The 25,696-nt window shown below is 34.9% G+C and overlaps 1 protein-coding gene across 7 annotated transcripts in view; it reads right to left on the minus strand.

The window, feature by feature from the left end:
- DLG2 (discs large MAGUK scaffold protein 2) overlaps positions 1-25,696 on the minus strand; it is a 2,166,992-nt gene that overhangs the window by 1,649,070 nt on the left and 492,226 nt on the right. For 3 of the 7 annotated variants that reach the window (XM_034934113.3, XM_055093777.3, XM_034934119.3), the window contains one exon: positions 8,467-8,541. The exons of the other annotated variants lie outside the window; for them this stretch is intronic. In XM_034934113.3, coding sequence (XP_034790004.1) covers positions 8,467-8,541 — 75 coding nt within the window. The remainder of the gene's footprint in view (positions 1-8,466; positions 8,542-25,696) is intronic. 7 annotated transcript variants of the gene reach the window in all.

A 25,696-nucleotide genomic window follows, 5' to 3' on the forward strand; every position in this document is an offset into this window, starting at 1 on the left:
CAAATTGATGTACAGAGTCAATGAAATCTCTATGAAAATCCCAGCAGGCTTCTGTAGAAATTCATAAGCTAATCCTAAAATGCATGCAAAAATGCAATGGACCCAGAATAGCCAAAACAATCTTGGAAAAGAACAGAGTTGGCGTCTCACACTACCAAATTTCAAACTTACTACAAAGCTACCATAATCAAAACAGTGTGGCACTGGCAAAAGGATATACATAAAGATTATTGAAACAGAGTTGAAAGTCCATAAATGGACACATATACTTACAGTCAGTTGATTTTCAACAGAAGGGAAGAGACAACTCGATGGAGGAAAGAATAGATTTTTCAACAAATGATGCTGCGACACTTGGATATCCATATATACTATATAGAAAGACTAACTCAAAACTGATGATAGACCTAAATGCAAGAGCTAAAACTATAAAACTTTTAAAAGAAAATGTAGAAGGAAATCTTTGTGACCTTGGGTTATGCCAAGCCTTTTTAGATACAACATCAAAAATACAGGTGACCAAAAAAAGATAAATTAGACTTTATCAAAATGTAAACATTTTATGCTTCAAATGCCATTACCAAAAAGTAAAAAGATAACCCACAGAACAGGAGAAAATATCTGCAGATCACATATCTGATAAGGGACTAATACCCAGAACATGTAAAGAACTCTTACAACTCAATAATAAAAAGACAAAAGCATTAAAAATCGGTATAGGATCTTACTAGACATTTTAACAAGAAGATAAACGGTAATAAGTACATGAAAACACGGTCACATCACTAATCAATAAATAATTCAAAATCAAAACCAAAATGAGATACTACCTCACACCTATTAGGATTGTTATAATACAAAAGATAGGTAATAACGAGTGTTTGTGAAACTGTAGAAAAATTAAAACTTTCATATATTGCTAGAAGGAATGTAAAATGGTGCAAATGTTATGGGAAACAGTTTGACAGTGACTCAAAAAGTTAAACATAGAGTTAGCATATGACCCAGAAATTTCATTCCTAGGCATATACCCAAGAGAACTGAAAATACATGTCCACACAAAAACTTGCACAAAAATATTCATAGTAGCATTATTCATAACATCAAAAAGTGGAAACAATCCAAATGTCTATCAACTGATGAATGGATAAACAAAATATGGTATACTCATACAATGAAATATTATTCAGCAAAATAATGAAGAAATAATGGATGGTACAACATGGACGAACCTTGGAAACATTAGGCTAAGTGAAAAAAGCCGGTCACAAAGGCTGCATATTACATACTTCCGCTTATAGGAAATATCTAGAAAGGGCAAATCCATAGAAACAGAAAGTAGATTAGTGGTTTGTAAGAGCTGGGAGGAGAATGGGAAATTACTGATAATGGATGTAGGGTTTCTTTTAGGGTCATAAAAATGTCCCAGAAATGTCCCAAAATTGATTGGAGTGATAGTTGTACAACTCTGTGAAAGAACTAACATTCATTGAATTGTATACTTTAAATGGGTGAATTGTATGGTATGTGAATTATATTCCAGAGATACTGTTAAAGGATTGCAAAACAAAAAAAACTGATGGAAAACAACAATAAGAGCACAAACAAAAAATCCCAAACACTCATAGGAAGAATGTCATAAAGTTTTATATTCATTCTGTGTTCTATTAGATCTTTGGCTGAATGGCAAAAAAAAAACCCAAAAAACAAAAAACAAAAAACAGAGAGAGACAGGAGAAAGAGGTGGGTGAATATTGAGGTCCACAAATCAGTCAAGTTGAATAAAGAGGAAATTCTAAGGAAAATATTAAAAATTACAGAAAGAGGAAGCTGGGGACACTGAGCATAAACTTTGATGACATCAATTTTACCGTGTGCCTATCCACTATTCCTCCACTTAGTTTCTCAGATCTTGCCAGCAACCTTAGGGCTTGCATCCTCCATTTCTTTGCTCAGGGCATGCTGAATACATGTCTATGTGTTTTCTGTTTTATTTCCTGTGTAGGTTTTATGTGTGCGCACTGGGAGTGCCCTTTCATCTTTCCCATGAACCAATGTCCCCCTCCATAAATACTGTGGGTTCCCTTTCTGGGCATATTTCAAAGATCAATGTAACAAAATTATTTTATATGAGTATTACCATTCCCAGCAGAGTCTTTAAAACTAGATAGGAAACTGGTGTAAGTCTAAAATACTGTAAGGGCCAGAGCTTAGGGAAAAGAGCAACATATCTATTCTATCAATCTCATCTTCTCTATACTTTTATTGATTAAGAGCCCATGACTACAGCAAAAATGAAATTAGAGGCACTCTACAGAACTCACATTTCTTAAAGTACATCATGCCTTTTCTGAGATAATTTCCCCTCTGGATTCTTTTCCAATCCTGTGGCTACCACCCGTATGGCCAAATGTACTCTAATCCCACTGCCCACCAATTTAAGGTCCTGTACACTGCAATTTTCTGCAATTTTCCTAAAGCTATGATTATCTGATAATATCCTGGCTTCGATTTATAAGAGGACTGCTGATAGCATGAAAACCTTGCCCTAAAAAATAAAAATTGTATGTAGTCTTTCGAAAGACAACTCTTCAAAGCCATTCTGGGTCTAATTTCCCAGAAGCAGAATTAGTCCAGAGGGTGCTGCCTTCATAGAAGCTCTGGAAACACCCAGAGAGCAGACACAACACTATTTTATAACTGGGTTAGATGCTTCTGAGTGCCATGGTCTGTGTATTTATGTAGGGTGTATACCAAATTAGGTCACACAATGCATTCTGGGAAAAAAAGGGTTGGGAGGAACTACCAAAAAAAGAAAAAAAAACCTTTAGGACTATTGCAGAATAGCTTATGCACACTATCTTACTGGTTTCAATTAGACTGAATGATCCTGACTGTGGGTAATGTGAGGCAGTCTGGGAGAGCATGCTGGAACAATTAACACTTTAAAAGAACATCTCCTCTGGTTTCTGTGAGAAGTGTCTGTTTTTACTGATTTCCCATAAAAGAGAGAAATTACTTTCATATTCTAGAGAGACATAGTAGGAAGATGTTAAAGTGTTTTTAAATGAAAAGGAAAACCTGGCCCCACTCCTTAAAAATGGCTGTATACAAACAGAAATGAAAATGGCTGAGAATATCAATAGCGCTCATTAATATGACACTCCAATGTCATCGGTTCCTGCCTGTCATAGAACAAAAAGTTTCTTTTTCAAGAACTGCAAGATTCTGCTTTCAAAGTCTTAAAGAGTTGTATATTAACTCCTAGAACCTTTTTCCAGAAAAGGCTCTCCTACATAGGTCTAAATGAGTACCCCTGATTTACTATTGGGTTATTGTCTGTTTTTTACGCTTTTTCTCACCAATTTATCCTGCCCCATGCACTCCCTTCTGGAATGACCTATCCTTTTCTTTCTTTCCTTCTAGCACTTACTAAGCACTTAATTATGTGCCAGGTGCTATGTTAACACTTATTATGCATTATTTCATGTAAATCTCAAAATATCCTGTTGTGTACATAAACTCAGATTAGGTAAATTGTCCAAGGTCATACAGCTTACTAGTAGAAGAGTAATACTTTACTCTTTCCACTTACTAGTGGAAGAGTTAATACTTTAACACAAGTTTCATTCAATTCTAAAGGGTGTACCCTTAACTATGACCAAATATTGCATCTTTTGTCTTCCAAAATCCAACTTAAGGCAACTTCCCATTTGGAAAATGTATAGTGCTTTCTATAGACCATTATTAAATAATGTGTTGCCAAGTATAATTATGATTTATTTATACACATTGTTTTCTGCTATACATTGAGAAATCCAAGGGTCAGTTAAAATACGTGTTCAGTAACTACTTCTTGAATAAGTAAATGAGAGTTGACATATTCAGAATTCAGTGCTCTAATTTATAAATGTTTATGCTATTTGAGAATATTTCACTTATCTGCTTATAGTATTATATAGTGATAGAAACCTATAGATATAGCAATATCTATGATAAGTTCCATAATAGCAGTCAACTTAGCTTTAAGAAACTCCTTTCCTAGCGTTAATTTCCAGTAACTAAGGGGTGTGCAAATATGCAACGAAACAAAAGAATTTTTGTAGCCAAATCATGTGTATTTATACTTTGCATGTCTAATTGATAAAACCACACATTATAGCCATTTCTGAGTATACCTAATAATTAAGAATTGAGGATATTCAGAATTGGGTTTGGGGATATTCCTCAAAATGATTAAATCCATGCATGGGCCATAGCCATACTGAGTGGTTCACAAATATGCTCTAAAATGCAGCAGCCACTCAAGCTTCTTACAGTTGGTCATATCCAAAGTTCTTTAATTCCAAGTGCCAAATGCTAATTCTTAGCCTAGTTCACCCAGATTCAGAGAGCTATCATTCTTCAGCTGAGTCCTAGAAACTGTGGACATTTTCTCAATTGTTTGCAGATGGCAGAAGCTCAGGTAGCTACTGTGTTCATATTCATGGTCATACAAACCAATGAGGCATATAATCAATTTAAATTTAAAATGTAAGGGTAAGGAAGGCTATCATTCTAGTCATTAATATAGCCGCACGATAGGAGAGAAACAAACTGCCACACTTTTCACTAGGGAAGATATTTCATGTATTCAGAAAGTTTAATTATGTCCATGTTTCTAAATAATTAACGGGGAGTATAATTTCTTTTCTGCTCAAACCCCAATCTGTACATTATAGTTACTACTGAAAGGACAAGTCTTAAAAAAAAAAAAAAAAGCCTCTCAGCCCCATTACTACATAGGTGCCAAGGGCCAAAAAACAAACAAATAAACACACACACACACACACATCCAGGAAGAAAGAGAACAAAAAGTTAATAGAAGCCATTTTCAAGGCAATATGTAACTGGTGACAGACATTTGCAGAGCAATCTGGAGGAGCCAGAAATCCAATGATAAAAGTTCTGCACTTAAAATGAACTTGGGGCAAATGCAGACATGAAAACCAAGGCTTTTTTGCAAAATGTAATAAAGCCTAATTATGAGGATACAATCATCCCAGAGTAGAACAACAAAGAGCAAGAATAGGACAGTGGAGAAAGGAATGTAGGAGAGAATAAACTGAATTTGAAAAATATACAAGGATAATAGAGACTATCAATTTATTAGGCATGTAAGTATGAATTAATTTATTTATAACTTTCTTCAGTCCTTGGAGAATTTATGACAGCCAAGACACTCTCTTAAGCACAAGGTGAAGATTTTCACTATTTCCTGAGAGATTATAAAATGAATATTAATACCAGAATTTCATACATATCATAGTTTTTGGTTATATAAATATATGTATGTTAATTGTAGAGTTAACTGCCCATATTTTTTTATTCTATAAGATGAATTAAGGTATTGTCAAATTATTATTTCATCATTTTTTAAATATACCCAAGTGTTGTCTGCAGTCAGATATTTGAAATAGATTATAAATTATCAAAATCCCAGTGTTAGTGCTTTTTTCTGAGACTACTACTTATTACACTAGCTCTAGGGGAGACTCAGTAAACACTGCTGACTAGTAGTATTAAACTATTTTCTTTTTCCTTTTGGTTGCAAGTAAATCAAAGAACAAACCCTATCAAAAATAAATAAAACAAAATCTAAATAACTGAGAAAGAAGTAACATTGATTGTAAGTTATTGAGGCCATTTCACAGAATCCAAGAGAGTTTTGAGTACATAATACCTAAGAAGGGCAGATACAAAGCAGCTTTAGAGGTCTAAGCAACTGAGCCTCACATAACTTTTTCCAAACTGTTCTCATTCATATGATTCAAAATTGATGACTACCAGTTTGGTATATCTCCAGTACAAATTTCAAATTCCCAGGAAAAAAAATTCAACTGGCCCTGCTGGAATCAAATGTCTTCCTCCTGGATCTGTCAGTCCTGGCCAGGGGCAGGCTCACATAATCTAAACATGACCATCGGGAGCCCACCTCTGTGGACTGGGGGTTCTCTGCAGAGAAAGCAGATCGGTATCTGCTGCACAACTCCTTCAGAAAATATGTGTTTCACTGGGAGATATAATTACTTTTATGTAAATAGCAAAGGAAATTTATGAAACCAGTAGCCCCCAGTTCTATGGCAGAAATGAAAAAGAAACATCTACTTTCTGATTCTCTCACCTGACCACAGCACTGAGAATAAGACTTTAATGCTGGCGCTCTGACTTGTGATCTTCAGGAAGAGTCTTAAATGTAGTTGTTTATTTGTTCCTAAGGTTCTACAATAGAACTAGGACCTAATCTGGGATTCCCAGATCCCAAGGGGTTCATCAACTCCAAGGGAATAATGAAAGATGAACGATTTATAATAATTCAAAAGACAGAATCCTAATTATGCAATTTCCTTGCAACAAGACTGCACAAAGTAATAAAATGTGAAAGTTCTTATATTAATATTTTGGGCTGAAATTACCAGTGTATTAGAGATCAGAAATTCTTATTGGTATTATACATGAGTGTGTTTGATTTACATAGGATTACTGCCTTATTCATGTTTATATTTCCAGCAATTGGCATAGTACTAGACACAACTGAATGGAATTACTAAACTTTGTAGCTTGAAAACAAAATTCCTGAAAACACACGTTCTATGGTATTCTCTTAGGAGAAAAGTGTTAAAGAATGATGAAGAGGAGAAATAGAAACTACCAGCCTAAGAGGGTAAAATACCATTATTAATCCTCTTTACCAAGAAATCTGAGAGCTGTGAAATAATTTATTAAAACTTACTAAAGAGAAAAATCAACATATAGGAGATTCACATATTGAAATTTAACTCCCAGAATTTCTGCCATGTACCAGGGATTTTACTAGCTGTGGATATACTAGGACCCCAAGGAGCACATTGTCTCCATGGAGAAACAGATGTAGGAATCAGTAGTTATGAAATGATACCATCAGGGATACAATAAAAGAAGTGTTCTATTTATGAACAAATAATAGAATTATTAAAACACATCCTTTCTCAGTTCAAGATCAGCCTGTTCAACAGGGCAAAACCTCGTTACTTACCAAAAATACGAAAAAAAAAATTAGCTGGGCTTAGTGGCATGCACCTGTAATCCCAGCTACTTGGGGAGGCTGAGGCACAAGAATCACTTGAATCCGGGAGGTGGAGGCTGCAGTGAGCCAAGATCATGCCACTACACTCCAGCCTGGGCAACAGAGTAAAACCCTGTCTCAAAAATAAAAACCAAAACCAAAAACAAAAAAACCACATCCTTTCTCTATCATAAGTAGTCCCTAAGCATGCACTCTCCTCTGATCATCTGCTCAAAAATTAACATTTTTATTCTCTGAGTCTCCAGCATGTCTGGGCTCCCTCTGCACTGCAGGAATACCTCCAAAATTTAGCATCACCATCTCTCCTTCACTAAAGGTGATCCCACTTTCTCCCCCCGCCACAGATAAACAAAAACTGAGGAAAAAAGCTTAATCTCTCACACAATCTGAGTGAAAATCAGGCTCCCCCAGGCTTACTGCTAACATAGTTGTAAGACATGTTATGTCAGTCCAGTCATATCTTTCAGCACATGGTACCTCAACAATAGATAAAGATATTTAGGAAGCTCCACATATTACTTTTCCATTGCCTACAAGGGGAGTCAAATGAGGAGAATTTCCAAAAGGTAACTTTCTAATTTTTTGTCTCCATCATACACAAATTATTTCATGACAGCTAAACTCATTTACAGTACACATAATTCCAAGAGACACCACTGTCATTTCTATTAGGCAATCCATGTATTACAGAGTATCATACATTCAGCCACTTTCTTCACACACTTCAGAGTACAGAAGTAGTAGCATGAGTACATGAAAGGAGAAGTAGGATGTCTGGGATCTGTTCCCAGTGCTACAATTGATGCACTATTCTTACTCCCTTTGCATTGAAATCTCCCATCTGTAGCACAAGGATAATGACATAGTACCTGTTTGTTTCTAAGGCACTGGAAAATTCTCTGGTAGAAGATACTATGCAAATGCAGAGACTATTATTACACCAGGAAGACGTGAAAATTGCAAGTTGGTGTGCTCATCACTATTAAGCAGTTGACACAGTGACAAAAGAGAGAGCATCTTTCTTCAAGGCATCTAAAATCAAGTATTGCTGAATATGCAGCTATTCTGAAAAACATATGTGCAAATATATTCGTTTTAATGACCTTCCAACTCTAACTCATCAATAACCCATTTAAAGCAATCCTTTCCAAGTTATCCTGACTCCAACAAAATGCATGGAATCCCTAATCACTGATATTTTTTATAATGCAAAGCTTTCTGAAAGGTTATTCTTTCTCCTTGCAAAATATTTGCTTTACTCCAGAATTTCAGAGAGCATTCTGGCTCATTCCACTAAGATTATTCCAAAATATAAAAACATTTATCCTTCAATCTGCTAATCTTGGAATAATCAAACTTACAGTACAGTGGTGGACAGGCATCCAAGCAGGGGCTTCCACTGAACAATTCTGGGCTGGGCATCTGCCTTGGTTTTGCTGCAAATAAGTAAAAATGATATTATATTCTATTTATTATGGGCCAGTATGTATATATGCTAGCTGACATGTTTGTTATCAATGTTTATTACCTTATTTATAATCATAGAGAGAGAATGCTTTGTTGGTGCAATGCTGCAGAAAACTAGGTACATAATTTCTACTCTTATCAAAGCATAAGAAATTATCCTTTTCCTTTTTTGTTACTCTAAGGACTAGGTTTTTGGCACCAGGCTGTCTCAGCATCTGGCCTTCCAGGCTTCAATACCAACCACCTGAGAACTCTTATAACCCAGAGGCTGACTGTTCTCTTCCAGGCTCCTAATCAACCCTGAAACATGCTGTACTCCTGTGAGATCACATGAGTCAAGGTATAGAATGGCTGTTTATTTGTCTCTGTTTCCAGACTATAAGCTAGTGATGGTGATTCTCTCTAGAGTGTTTCATAGAACTCCAGAATGTTGGGTTGAAAGGGATAGATCTTAGAGGCCTTCTTATCACATGAAAAACTGAAGTGCAGAGAAATAAAACAATTTTCTCAAGGAGTCAGAAATTTGACATTCTAAACCATTTTCCAGGCACTTCTTTATACAAAAGAAATTTATCACTAGTTAACCTATACTTTTGTTGTAATTCCTGTAAATTTACTTCTAATTGGCTTTTAAAAATAATACAGTGCTTTAATTTCACCAACAATACTGCTACACCCCTTTGATAATGAAAACTGATTAGTCCAAAAGGGGGGGAAGGATTTTAATAAGCCATGCTTTATCTTTTATTTTTTTCATTGTATTCTCAGTGATAATATAGGCATACTTATAATATTAATAATCGCCATAAAAACCACAGCTGTGATTTACTGAACAACTAAATATGCAAGGCACTATTCTGGACACATTATATTATTACTAGTCCCCACAATAAACATAAGTAGGAGTATTATGCTCACTTTCTAGTGGAGAAAACAGAGACTTAGAGAGGTTAAGCAACTTGGCTAAAACTCAACCTACTAGACAGCAGCATCTCTGAGATTGCAGCAAGACTCTGGCTGACTCTGGTGCCCATGTATGCTCTTTCTTTTATAAGAAGTTGCCTCTGTTATTTTAGACTGTCTCTTTAATGGGAGGTAAGCCATGTCATCATCCAATCTGATTTTATCTAATGAATGATCCTAACATTTCTGATTTAACTGAATAAAATACTGAATTAAGTACTCCTATCACACTAAAATTTTTGCCTGTGATTTGTAAGCTTTTTAGAGCAACTTTATTTGGTTGATCTATTTTTAAGGCATCACTAAGCCCTAAAATGCTGTATGAGTGATTATGGATAAAGTCATCATAAAAATAAACTTATATCATCAATCTCCATGATCAGTTTCTTTAAAGCAAAATATGATATGCAGCAGCAGCAGCAGAGTACAGAAGGTACACTGGTCAGATAACCACAATTTTAAGCTAATTTTGGCCATGTGCTTGCTGCCATGAAATGCTCTTGACAGTCACAACTGTGAAACAATGTTAGTATTTTGCCTAATTCACAGATAATAGATATAGATTCTCCTCAGATCATTATCACAATTTGCAAGGAAGCTACTAATGAGAACACACAACATATTCACAAAATATGACGGGTGCATAAATTAGGTGTGTTTCAACTTCTGCGGTGCTCAGCATGGGATAAAGAAAGATGGAAATGTGTGTTTCTGTTTTGCCTTCTATTATTACCTGATTTCTGACACTAAGATCTTCTCGTAAGTGTTTTAACTAAGAAAATTAACAATGATTTTACAAGGCCAGACAAATAAAAAAGACTAGTGATGACACATGTCATGTGAACACAAATTATTCTTTAATACTATTGTATGATAAGCAAAAAACATTGAAATAGAAGTTAGAACCTTGGATTTTAGTTTAGTGTTCCCATTGATCTACCTGTGGAACTTTGGAAAACTCACTTTAACACTTTAGGCCACACTTTTCTCATCTGTAAAATGAGAAAGTTTCTTGGATCCATCATTCAATGTGGAGAGAGGAAGAGCCAAATTTACCCAAAGATCTTTCCCAAACTTTATAGTTCTACCAAGAATTTAATATTTGGTTTTATCTACCAAAGTGGTATACCCTGCAGTTGAGATCATTTATCATTCTGATATACTGATGAAACATCTTTTAGGGTCTTGGGAATATGAACAGGAAATGGTTATTTCCCTGTGAGTTTCAGTGCTAGCAAAGATCGACAACCACTAGACTAGATGGTCTCGAAAGAGCCTTCCACTTAAGTGTGGTTATTGAAAATCCTAACCTCATGTTTTGTCTACCACTTCGCTCTACTTCTAAAGAAGACAAGATCTAACATGGATCAAGGAACCTACCACAGCAGGTGGAGAAGGAAAGGGATTTAAAATTCTTTTTCCTCGAAGTCTTCATTCTCCTTCTTCAGTATCTTTTGTTTTTAACATTTAATGTGTACACTGTGGCATAACACAGTTTGGGCCTACCTCCTACTCAAAAGAGTAGCAGGCCAGCTCCTTAGAAGCCCAGCTAGAACCAGAATAAACACTAGGGGAAAGGACACTATCATGTCTAACTCTTAGTTAACTCTTAAGCCAAAAAACAAGGGAGAACATTAGAATTCCCTCAAGGGAGAACCTAGCTCTCTAAGCAAAGATTTAAGATAGAAGTTGGTGACAAAAGGTAAAGCTTTCCCACCTTCCTTCTGTCCCATTCATCTATCCAGGATGTTTATACCTGTAGATTAGTGATATGTGACTAGACCAGGATTCGGGGATTTGCAATGCTGACCGTTAAAAACATGTCCTCTTAAGAGACAAAACTATCAATGGGTCTTAGTCTTTTAAAAACAGATAGGTTGATGTCTCCAAACCTCTCATCTTCCTTGGTTATCTGTTTCTCACTTTAGAATCTTGACATATTTCATTCCAGAATATTCTGAGAACATTAGCTAAATATGCTGACCAATTACACCTGAGATTGATTGTATAAATATGTAACTACAAAGAACTTGAAAAGTGACCTAGAGAACCCTAAAGATGTTCTTCTCAAACAACCCCATCCCTCCAAAAACATGGGAATATTTTTTTGGGGGGTATCAGGGGCTTATACACAGTTAGAGTGCTTTGGAGTTTAGAAATGCTTATATATACATTTAGCCATTTCATCCTCAGAAAAAGTTGTGTGTGGCAGAGTGAGAGATGATTCACACAAATAAAATTTTGACCTAAATGTTTCATTAAAATAGCATGTTCTTTTGAAAGCAGAGTAAGAGCTGAAAGGTTCTGTTGTTCTACTGTTCACAGTAAAATGATCCTCATAAACAAAGGAGTTTTTTTTCGGGGTGGGGGTGTGGTATTGAGAAGTATTGCATGATAGAACTGTACACATATTTGCTCATTCATTTACCCATCCCTCAGTCACCAAAATACACTCCATGAATGGTACATTAGGTATACATATAGATTTTAAATTTAGAACTATAAAAATTTAAATAATCCTTATTCTCCTAAAGCCCCCAACCTTTTAGGAGATACAATACAATGTACTGAGTTTAAAACAGGGTTAAATAACAGGACCATTCATCCATTCATGTAGTTGGTCAACAAGCATTTATTGAGCAATTACTAAGTGCCAGCTATTGCATTAGGAATAAGGATATATCAAGACTTAGTATCTGTCTAAAAAAGTACTTATTCTAAGGAGAAAGATAAACTAATAAAGCTGCAGTTATAAAGCAATATTACTGATATGGGATAAATAAACCATTTCATGACAGATCAAAAATATTCACTGCACTCATTCTTGGGGCAGGAGTAAGAAATGAACAAGCGTAAGGGAAAATTATACAGAGGAATTGAGGCAAAAGGTGGAGGTATTTAACTCTGGCTGGGTAATTCAGAAATGTCTTTTTGAAGAGACACTTCAGGTTTCCAACACAGTTTTAAGGAGGCAAAGGTGTAAGAAGAGGGCGTTACAGGCTAAAGGTAACTCAAAAGACCATCTGATAGTGCAAATTAAAGACATTATTGGCCTTGTCAAGAAACTCCTCAATTCTGGACCTCAGAATCCCAGGACTGAGGAGAAAGAATGATTTTATGCTATACAGAGAGCTGAGTTCAGCCTTTCCCTTTATCTCTTCTTCACAAGACTAAATGGACAGCAGGGTGTGGGATAAATGAATCCTACCAGGAAGTGGACATGGAAGGACCCAGATCTGATCCTGTAAAACACACAAGAGGCCCTCCTGAGTTTAATCTTTGAACAAGCATTTCAGCTGTCTTACTCATCCGTGAGACTCTAAGGTATTTGACAGATGAAGAAAAAGAGGTCAAAACGTGATGCCCAAGGAGCAGAACTAAGTGGCTTTTTGCATGCAGAACTAAAATGACATGCAATAATGTGTATGCAAATGCACTGTGAGTTGTAAAGTACTTTAGAAATGTAATGGATAATTATAAAGCATTAATTATTTGAAAATTAATTTTATGAGCTAATTCTTGTTATTAAAATTACTAGAACACTTTTTCTGACTTCTAGTCCAATATACTCTCTAGCACATCAAGAGTTAAAAATTTTTTCAAAAAGTTTGAGGAAAAACAACGACTCAGAAAGTGCCTCCAAATCATCAATTTCATATATTTCTAAATATAGAGATATAATATGTATCTATATTTGTATGTATGTATCTACATACACATAATGTGTTCATTATGCATCATCCACATAATGTGTCTATAGATACATATATAGTTACAAATATGATTTATGTGTGTGTATACAGGTGTGTATTAAAAAATTATTCTGGCAAAATAAAGGTTTTCATTGAATTAGTTTTCTAATTTCCCATAAAGACATGTAATTTCAGAGTGAGATGTTTAAAAAAAGAGAAGATCAAATCTTGCCATGTGCTAATGTAAAATACATTATAGGGGGAAATATGTGCACAAAATGTTACATTGGAAGTCCTAAGACACCAAGATATAAAAATGAGATTCCAAAGGAGGCTAGACCACGTGTGCAATATTCAAATAAATTACCAAGAACCAACTTCAGGATCCTGAATCCTATCTATAATGTAATATAATGCTGGTATACAAAAGTTAGATGACTAAAGATTTAGAAAGGGGGAGAATATCTTTGAAGAGGGGTTGAGAAGTCTTACATATCACCTACAATTAGCAAAAGAAACTTCAATGGGACTGCACCTAGAGCTTAACATAACTTCCTTGGGTTTAGGAGGTCAGTATACTGGGATTTGACTCTCACCTAAGAAGCTTAACCAGTGAGATAACGTGGCAAATTGGTTCTTAAGTGAGAAGTGGCTTCATATGGGTTAGCCTGCACTCTCAGAGTTTGTCAAGGCAAAAGATTCATTCTGGAGCCATTGTAACACCTGCAAAGACAACCCTCCATATAGGGTGGGCTGCTGTAAAATGTGACGCTAAGGAAATGCCTCATCCACATCATAGGAGATTTAGGCCCAGAAGGGGAAACTTCCAAAGACTGAGGAAAGTGTCCATGAGGGAAAAACTCAAGCCAGACATTTTCTGGCTGCGTTAAAATCCCAGATCCCCTGTTTGCTAGCTATGTAACCCTAGGCAAGTTGCTTTACCTCTCTTTGCATTAGTTATGAAGATTTTAAAAGTTATAAGTAAAGCACTTAAAACTATTTCTATACATAATCAGCACTATTTGTCAGTAATTTTCTTCCTTTTTGGTTATTCTTACTGTTATTATATGTCAGGTTCGGAAGGCAAAAAACACAATTCCAGTTTAATAAGAACTTTCCTTGTCTCCTTTTCTTATTTCCCTCTTATGCTCCAAACTTGGAAGGATCAATAACCAACTAGTAAACAGGTAAATAGAAAAAAAAAAAGTAATCGTAAATAGGAATAAAAAAAAACTAGTAAAAAAAAAAAAATGAAAAGAGAAGTCTATGACATCCCCTTCCCCCAAAGCAGATGTCCTATCTGAAGACCCCACAGTGGAAAAAAGAGAATCTTTCATCTGGAATGTGTTCAGAATTTTGACTAATATTTGGGACTGAGCAATTTTAATTAATACATTGGGACTGTATTTGTGATATTAAGTGATTGTAGGACTTTTCATTTCCTGTAAATGGAAAGTTATGAGAATACCCGTTTTCATTTAGAGGGCAGGGTAAGGACCACTGACATTAAGCCATTTTAAACAAACAATGGGGAATCCAAAATAAAATGACTTCTATTATTACATCCCATGAGTATTCCTTGTTCAATGTGTCAATTACAGATGCCAAACATACTCATGGTTAGTGTTAACTTTTTTCATTCAACTTTGGGCATATTCCTCAACATATGACTTCATCCCTTCCTGGGCTTATCCTTCCATTTGCTTCTTTTTATTTTCTCAGGCTTCAAAAGATGTTTAAAATAAGTTGGCCTAATTTGTTTCTGAGGAAATCCTTACTAAAACTGAAGCCATGCTGGGGAGTCATGAATTTGCCTCTTTTGTAAATGAAGAAAATGCTGCTGACCTATTCTCCAAAGGATGCTGAGAACAAGGGTTTTTCAGTGGGCAGTGATGATGGTGCTGAGTCATCCTCAACACTTTTCAAAATCCTTTGTGACTTCAGGCAGACATTTGCCCAGGTTAACAGAGGTGCAGTCTGTGGCTAACTAGTGCATAAGAGGATTAAACACTCTACATTAAAATATGCTAAGCACCTAGCTACCCAGATTAACAGTAATGAGTGGAATAGGCTCTGAGTTTTCAGGCTGGCCACATTAAAGGATTATAAATGGAAACCATTGTTGTGACTTGATATTTCAGGGTATCAATGGGGAGAGGACAGCGGGCTTTGACTCAGGAAGCATTTCCTAGATGTATGATGAAATAATACATTGAGCACCATTAAATCCCAGGCACTTGACATGCATTGTCAGCTCATTGTATCATCACATTAACCCTAGATAGTAGAGGAGAGAGTTTAATACCATGAGGAATTGACTGGACCCGGGTTACAATGCCAGAGTTTTCACTTTTTACATCTGTGGCTTTGGATAAATTTCTTAATCTCTGTGAGTTTCAGTTTTCTCATCCATAAAGTGGAAAAAATAAAACCTAGCTTAAGGAATTATTGTAAGGATTATAAAACTATATACATTATAATATATATAACATATATGTCTAAGGGCCTGATATATACTCTAATAGTAATAAGATAAATACTATATAATTTACATGTTAATATCTATCTTATTAATTGGGGATCTTTCTCCTGTTTCACTTAGCTCCTCTGAGTCTATATTCTTGTATCTGAGTATAAAATAGTAATATTTATCTCACAAGGTTACTATGAAAATTAAATGAGAAAAAGTACATGGAAGCGCTTAGCAAATGTCAAGAACTTTAAACTTAAGTTTTGTTTGTAACTTTTTTGTCAGTATATAGAAGATGGAAAGAATGTCTGAAATACTGCAGCAATTTAAGATAACTAAATTTGGGAGCCAAAATTGATTCTGCAGTCTGGGATTATTTACTTGAAATCATTGGTTATAAATATTTCTAAAAACTATAATATGGTATTTTAGTATTTTATGGAGGCATGTCCCAATATTCTCTGAAGCTCTGTCAGTCTCCAAAGTTTGAGTTATTACTGTGCATAGTTGAATGCAATAGAGTAATTTAAGCTACTAAATACAAGATTTAAAAGCAGTTTTGTGAAATATTTTTAATGTAATTAATATTTGCATTCTGTCATTGCATCCTAGTAATCAGATGAGAAAAACGGAATGGACTGTAATTGTACTTTTCTCCTTGCAAAAAGGAAAATTTGGATATTATTACTACTATAGAAAATAAATATTTTTTCATTGGCAGATCTTATCTATTATAAACTACAAAGTCTCATGGAAACATAAAAGACTGTAACTTCTAAAACAAGCTACTTTTTTCTTCGAAACATATTTATAAATTCACTTAGTAAAAATATATGAAATTTCAGGACCCCAAAATAAAGTCAAACCTTTGAAGAAAGAAATGCCATTCAGAAACAAGATGAAAGTAATTCACTTCTATTCTCTCTGCTACCATAGAGACAAAGAAAAAACAAAGTAAAGAGATTTAGCACACTTAATTCTTCCTGAAATTTATAATTAACTACATGGGAAAGGGAACAATTACCATATTTCCAAAGAATAAAGAATTTTAAAAGTTGAGCTTTTGATAAGACATAATTACAACCTATTAAATATGCAATTCATACAAATTTGCTCTTATGATCTTCTTGAATTTCAAAAAATGCATATACATTGGATAGTGTTTTCTGAAAAGTACACATGGAATGCCACCAAGTTAATTGTACAGAGCTTTCTCTTATTGGAGGATTTTCTCAGTTACCTAAAATCTTGGCAAAACCTAACACAAAGAAAAGGGTCAATGGATATTACTTGCATATATGCCCTGTCTTGCTGACACCTATGAATATGTATTTTGGGACAAATGTTAATCAATAAAAAAATGTGCAGGCTTTTGTAGATCAAGTGCCATGGCCAACATCAAGCAATAGCCAGGAAGGACTAGCAATTAGATATGTTCTCAGTTTAAACAGAACTTTAGATTTCTAAGTAAATTATGGGTGTATTAATTCAGGACAGTTTTATTTTAAGAGACTTGCAAGAAAACACCATATCTAGAAATCCTAAGAGATTCAAAACAAAGAAAGGGAGGAAGAGTTTATTTTGCTTAAAATGTATACTTTCATTTATGGTTTCTTTAGCAAATAAATTTTTTAAATTTTTATCATTAAGAATATCAAGAAATTATCCTTGTAATGTCCTATTTAGAACTCTATTTAAAAACAAATAATTTATTTTATTTTAGGGTATCTTAAAGACAGCATCAAAGGTTATATTTCTCATTGTAAAAGCATGAAGTATGGGAGAGGTAAGCCAAAAAAATTAATACTTTATGAAATGTGTTTTCATACAAAAATCAAAATTCTTGCTGGCATAGATAATAAATGGTATGATTTATGTCTTGAAATTTGACTTTTGGATATTCTTTTTTGAAACATAATTAAATGGTCTTTGAGGAGACTCTACTGCTAACTACATTGCTGCTTGGTAAAGTGGTATAATAGATTATTCTAAGTCATTTCTGTCTAGGGGTTTCAGAACAATTTTAAGGGAACATTTGAAAGTCTGTAAAGCTTTTAACTCAGAATAACATAACATCCATTCAGCTCCTGTATGCATAGTGCTGGTGTCATCTGTGGCTAGTTGGACAAATTCCAAGTAATAATTACTGTTATAGTTTTTTAAGTTCCTTTTGTAGGTTACTTGGGATAAAGCCATTTAATGATACTGATACACTTTGCTCTCTGAAATGTAAACCAGTATAAAAAAGCCGAACTGCTGTGAACCTCTTCCTAGACAAGTTTGTATCCTGAAAGTTGAGTAAAACATAATGTATTCCACTTAAAAAAATTGTATTATTTCTCCAATTATTTTATAACCTGATAATTTAGGAGAATAACATCATTTTTTAATTTTCTATTGCATACCTTTCTAACTCACTTTAATGTTTTCATAGTAAAATATACTACATTAATATTGTTATTCTTTTATAGTATATTTATGATAAATATGTTATATATATATTATAAAGTCAAATAATTTTCCCCAAAAAATACCATGCTATATTAAATCACTAAGAAATTAAATGAACATGAGTTGGCGTTCTTTTATCAAACTGAAAAGCAGATCTGACTGCTTTAGTTTTTGTTTAATAAAAAGGTGCAATTGTCTTCTAAGTATTTTGTACTTAAATTTTAGAAATTTCAATTATGATCATGATAATTTGGTTTATCATAGATGTGATTCAATTGCCATTTTCCAGGTGTATATAAGGAATTTTACCTCTATTAGTCCATTTCTTTTATACAAAAATGACACTTCCAAGTATCATTTCAGGCTCACCAAATATTCACAGATAAGTTTACCAATTGGCTGTCTCTTAACTGAATAGTTTCTCCATCAGAGTACAAAGATTTCTTTCACAAATTTATTGTGAAATGCACATTATATATACACATGTACATATGTGTGTACCTGTATGTATATATGCTAAAACATTTGTGTATATGTGCACATGAGTCTATATATACACACACAGAAGTACATGGATATCTACATAAGAGTGTTGTGTGTGTGTGTAGTATGTATGTATGTGTGTGTGTAAATTAGAGGAAGGAAGAATTTCACCCGCTCATTCACTTATTGAACAGTGAAATAGCTATCAAATGTCTGTTAAATGAAAGAATCAATCAACACTTGTAGTACATCTGCCAGTACCATGGTAAGTGATCAGCTATAAATACAACTAAGAACTTCCCCTGTCCTCAAGGAATTCACATTCTAGCAAGAAATAGGCACATGGAAAAGCTAACTATACAACCAGATAAAGACTATAACAAAGATGCAGACAATGTGCGGAGAACATGGAGGCTGATGGGCTCAGTCTAGTAGGACAATACCAAGGAAAGTACTTAAAGAGAAATCTGCATTTAGCTGAATCTTAAAGGTTAAGAAATGTATTAGGGAAGTATCAAGCTAGGAAGTTGAGAGGTATTCCAGGCATAAGAAAAAACAGGCACAACGAAGAAACAAGAGGATGAAATTCAGATTATTTGGGGAAACCAAATGTTATTGATTATAGTTGACTAAGGCATGAAAGGTAGTGGGATCTGAGATAGGCAGTTAGGCAAGGGATACAACATCGAGGGCCATGTGCTGCAGGGGAAACAATGCAGACTTTATCTTGAAGGGCAGTGCTTCTCAAACCTTAATGTGCAAAATCAACTAAGGATACAAATCAATTATCGATCTTATGAAAACGCAGATTCTGATTCAGTAGTTTCACATGGGGACTAAGATCCCGCATTTCCAGCAGTTTTCTAGCAGATGATATTGCATTTGGTGAACAAACAAAATTTTGAATAAGGGAGCAGTAGGGGACAGGGAATCCCTGAAGGATTATAACGAGAGTTGCAGAGTTGTGATATACATGCAAATTATATATATATATACACACACACATAAATAAATGCACACACATACATATATGTATATTTATACACATATACACACACATATTTATACACACATGCATGTATGTGTGTCTGTATATATATTATATATATATATATTTTTTTTTTTTTTTTTTTTTTTTGAGACAGAGTCTCGCTCTGTCGCCCAAGCTGGAGTGCCATGGTGCGATCTCGGCTCACTGCAAGCTCCACCTCCCGGGTTCATGCCATTCTCCTGCCTCAGCCTCCCAAGTAGCTGGAACTACAGGCACCTGCCACCACACTCGGCTAATTTTTTGTATTTTTAGTGGAAACGGGGTTTCACCGTGTTAGCAAGGATGGTCTCGATTTCCTGACCTCGTGATCCACCCGCCTCGGCCTCCCAAAGTGCTGGGATTACAGGCGTGAGCCACCATGCCCGGCCTGTATGTATATTTTTTAAAGGAAGGTTCAAGTTAATGGTGTGGAAAATGTATAGGAGTGGAAAGGTAGGAAAGGTAGGAAGACAAATAGGGATTTTATTGTAGAAATCCAGGTAAGAATTAGTGAGTCTCTGAAAAAGACCACTGGTAGTAGAAATTGTAAATAAAGGACAGATTATAAGGAATAGAATAAATAAGGATTGGGGCTGTGGGAGATTTAGGAATAAATAAAAATCAAGGTTCACTCCTACTTTTCTAACCATTACAACTGGGATAGTGGCATACAAAGAAATTGAGCACAGAGCAGAGTAGGAGAACTGTTTATGCTTGGATGACTCCAGAGAGTAAACATTTTCCGGGAACTTTCGGCTTAAATTTACTTAATAGGTAAATAGAATTCCAAATTCCAAGAATTCATTCATTTACTCTCAAACCCGTTTCTCATAAAACCTGTCATCTCCAAAAGGTTAGCTTGAGAAATGAATTACTTAGATACAAAGAAAGTGATATGTGTGGGTAAGCATATTAAAACAGAGATATGAGGGGCAAAGGTTATTTTCATAGGCTTTCGAATCTGGTACTATCTTTGAACGCACAAATGGAAGAAGAAGCTAAAACATTTGGTATCTTTCTCTCACCAGTAAGAGGCTATAAACCTGCAAAGTATTATTCACTGAAGCCAGAGGAAATCCCCATCACCATGACTACACAAATAGAAATTTGCCACCAGAGTGGTAACTAGCTAATTGAATTAGTGAAATTTATCCTTCAGTGTCAGACTCCCAGAAATGAGGAAATGAGAGAGAAAGAGGAGAGGGAACAGAAACACCATCAGCTGCTATTTATTGACTATGTGTATACATAGTTGCTACACTAAACCTTATGTGTATATTGGCACTAGCTACTCCCCTTGTCTGGGATGTTCTTTGCCAAGACCTTCACAAAGGTGATCCTCTTAGATCTTCTTTTAACTTAAGTTTGCTTAAGTATTTATGTGACCTGTGTCACTTAAGATTACTTCTAACACATATACAGACACAGCTCTCATTTTTCTCTACCATACGGTGATGCTAATGGTAATGAAAGATGCCAATTTATGCTAGGATATCTTATTTTCAATAATTTCTCTCATCCTTTCCATGTATAGAGTACTTCGTACTTTTCAAATATATAAACTAATTTGATTCTGTACAATAATCCTATTCAGGAACTACTGATAAGCCAGTATTATTACCCCATTTCAGACTTGAGAAAAATGAGGGTCAGAGAGGATAAAGTGAGTTTACTAAGATTACTAGTATAATAAATGGAAACCTCAAGTCTATATTTTCTGAATCTTGATCCAACACATATTCTCAGATTGCCTTTGGTGAAACATACATACATGCAACAAGACAGGTCCCTCAGGTAGCTATAATCATGGGTAATCTGCTTTAAGAAAATCTTATATTCCAAACATTCAAATTAAATAATGGATAAATACTAAAGGGCAGTGATGAATTCTTTTTTGTACATCATGAAAGATTTATAATATTTTTTAAAGTTTTGAGCACAGTAAATTTTTTTTTTTTTTTTGAGACAGAGTCTCGCTGTGTCGCCCAGGCTGGAGTGCAGTGGCGCAATCTTGGCTCACTGCAAGCTCCACCTCCCAGGTTCACGCCATTCTCCTGCCTCAGCCTCCCAAGTAGCTGGGACTACAGGCATCCACCACCATGCCAGGCTAATTTTTTGTATTTTTAGTAGATACGGGGTTTCACCGTGTTAGCCAGGATGGTCTCGATCTCCTGACCTCATGATCCGCCCGTCTCGGCCTCCCAAAGTGCTGGGATTACAGGCGTGAGCCACCGTGCCCAGCCTGAGCGCAGTAAATGTGTAAATGTTATCTAAGTTGTAAAATTTCATTTGCAGTTGTTTCCTCTGCAGACCCACATTTGTCTGAGAATATAAGATTTATGTAAAGGTCTTATAAAGGACAATTCTCTCAGTCTCATAGCTCTTCATAGCATTGTGTTGTTTTTACTCACAGAATCAAAAAGGGCTAATGTTATGAAGTAACATCCTGTAATCATGTTTGGAGGGAAAACCATTTACTACAGATGTGTTAACAGATGATTGGTATGATTCATATAATAAAGTTTTATTTTATTTCTAAAAGTTTAGTTTTACAGACTATGGATATATGTCTGAAAAACTACAAATCTACAACTAATTGTAATTTTAAATTAAGCCCTATATAAGTGCATTGTTTTTATTTAATTAGATATTTAGGTTGAGAAGGAATGAAATGCAAAGTATATTATCAAGAGTATATTTTAACTAAATAATAACTTTGTTGTGATTCAATCAGGAGAGAATAATAGTGAATGGGAACATGGATATTAGAGTCATAAAGACTTGAGTTGGAATCCCCACTATAAAACTTATTATTTCTGTGAATGCACCTCATCTTTAAGATATGAAGGATAACCAGGTTGGTCTAAAGACTAAACGTGTTTTTATTAAATTCAAGTACCTTCAATGTCCCAGACATTATACACACACACACACACACACACACACACACACACACATAAGAAAAAGGAACACAGTTCCTTTCCTTATGGAGTTTCTGTCTAGTCAAAAGAAAGACAAAATAATCACACAAATCAGTATGCACTATAAGTTGCTATGTGTGGAAATGTGGCATAAAAATCAGAGTGTACTCCAAGAATACATAAAATTTTAGGAAAGGTAGTGACATGTAAGGTGACATCTGGAATATAAGTAGAATTTAGATGGGTGGATGGTCATCTAGAAAAAAAAATAACAAATGGAAGTCCCCGAAACCAAAACATGGTTGACACCTTCAAAGAACGGCGGGAAGCCAGCAAGGCCAATGTGTCCTTTAGTTTAATGAAAGATAGGGAAGGTAACACAGATTTAAAAGATGGTCTCGTCCATGTATTTTCAACATTCTTGGAGTGTAAAATACAAGGTATAATGAAAGAAGATAAGACATGAGAGAAATTTAGGTTCTAAGTCAAAAGAGAATCGTATACTTTGGTAAGAATTTGTGTAACTACTCATCTTTCAATAGGTTGCTGAGAGTGATGTTGTTGGGTTTGTGTATTAGAATGATCCTCTTGCAGCTGGATGGAATACTTAATAAAAGAAAGTTAAGCTATTATATTAATGGCATTAGTATTTCATGTGTCTGACACTATTAAATGGTTAATCCCAGGTTATTAAGACAGTCATAGAATCTCTTCTCTTTCTACACAAAAAGGTCAGGTTATGTTAAATTTTCCCTACTATTAGCTGTATTTATGCTCCTCTTTGCCACTCAATACATTTTTTTTCTGATACATCAAGCCCCCTGTTCCAATCTCCCCCACGTAGACATGCCACCTTGCAGACATTTGGTTGGAATGACAAGAATTAGAACCAGTGTCATTGGCAGGATAAATACAAGAAGTGCACCACAAAAAAAGATACAAAGATAAAGAAGCTATAGACCCTAACAAAGAACAGAGTGCCTACTCCCTACAAGGTAATATCCTAAGCATTTTATAGTTCTTATCTCACCGAATTCTTAAAACAATGCTGTGAGATAGGTACCCTTTCATGGATAAGAAAACTGCAGTGCTAAGAAGGTCATCCAGCTAGTAAAAGGGGAAACCATTATTTTACTGAACAGGTATAAGAATGGGCAACACAGGTTGTGGCAGAAAATAGGAGAGAGCTCAAATCAGGGGGATGAAATGGGAAAGACGTCTGGGCAAGCTGGGATTTGGAACCAGTTTTAATGATGGATGGAATATCCTATTTCCTTTAAGATAACAAATATCTCAACTTCATGATATTTGTGACAGGGTGCTGATCTATCTCTGCATCCTCTGTATCTTGTTACTCATATTGGACACCTTACATCCCAGCCATATTGTCCTTCCATTCTTGAAATGTGCAATTCATTCTCTCTCTCTCCCCCCGCCCCCCACCCACTCTCTCTCTCTATCTCTCTCTCTCCCCACACACCTGCCAGAGCTTTGCCTAAAACATTCTCCCTACCCCATTGTGGCTTTCATTCTGCAAATCAGCTTAATTTTCACTTCCTCAGGAAAGCCTCCCCTGATATTTATCCCTGCCTACCCTGCAACAAAGCTAATCAGGTTCTTTAGGTATCCCTGTATCCCTATCCTCATTTCCATAGCACTCTATATTCATTTTCTTATCAGACATCACTGCTATTTCTGTAATTGGTTGTTTTCCCCATTAGACGAAAGGTTCCATGAGAACAGATTGCCTGTTGTATCCCCACACCTTTCAACATGTCAAGTGCATAGTAAGCATTCAATATATACTTGGTAGATTAATAAAATGAATGAATAAATGTGATGCTTCTACCATGGGAGCAACTGTACACCAGCATGAATAAATAGCTTTGTCTATGAACACAAGACCACTCAGGAAACCATTTGTTGCCTTGGTGATTTGTTTCATTTTCTCTACATGAAGCTCTGGTGGAAAATAAAAATGATTTTAGCTTTTCCAAATACCTTATTTGCAAATATTTCTGTTAAGAATCCACTTACAAAAGGACAAGATGCCACCTTTTAAAAATTAAAGTCATAATAAAAAATATTATATTCACCAGCTGTGATAAAAATATTTTTAATGCCTGGCAATAACTTTTATTTCCTTTCAGTAATTCTGAGTGATTTTTAATTCTTATTAAAGATAGTGGGTTGACAGAGGCAAAGAGTGAAATCATATTTACAAAACAGATGTAGTATTAACAACATCAAGAAAAGCTTCTTTTGTGCTGCCTGGTCCACTTTTCACTCTGCTATGTGAATTTTATTATGTACATTAACCTGTTATACATAATAAAAATGAATAGTACCATCATGCCTTTATTAACAAATTATAGCAGTAACTTAACATATTGCAGTTTTATTTGTAGATTATTTTTTAAACTTTTTCAAATGTATAAGTATGGTTAATGGATATCTGAAATTATGCCAATGTGTGATTCACCCACTACTACTATTTAAGATACTTAACCTAAACAACTTTATCTTCAGAGAAAATATAGAATAATGTTAGATTCAAAATAGAAAAGGAAATACCTCAGAGATGCAACAAAATATACTCATTTTAAAGAAAAAGACAATGGTGGCCAAATGCCTTTGGGTGCCCATGGTCAGAAAGTAGAGATTTACTTTTCGCAGTTCCACACTTTTTTCTGTTCTTATATCAAATCCTTTATGTTATTACATATGATACTTGAGAATTCCTATGCAGTAAAAGAAAAATTCTATTGACTCCTTGCATTTCATTAAATTAGGCAGAATATTCTGCCTGTGATCCAGAACTATTGTCCTATTGCCCAATCATGTAAACTCATGGCTCTGCCTAACATTATTTTCCTTATATTTTAGTTGTGAAATTTATTGGGATTATTATCTTTCAACTACTCAAAACATACGTAGGGAATTCCATTATATAAAATGTGTTGCATTAGTTATTGGATTGTGTTTAGCCAGTGTTATTGAGATGACTTCATTTACCTCAATGATCATACTGAGGGGTATTCATTAAAGGTATAAATGGTGAGTTGCTGAATAAATTATACTATATACACATTTTTCCATATACCAGGAATTGTG

This window comes from Pan paniscus, chromosome 9 (genome assembly GCF_029289425.2).
Source record: "Pan paniscus chromosome 9, NHGRI_mPanPan1-v2.0_pri, whole genome shotgun sequence".
Taxonomy (NCBI): Eukaryota; Metazoa; Chordata; class Mammalia; order Primates; family Hominidae; genus Pan; species Pan paniscus.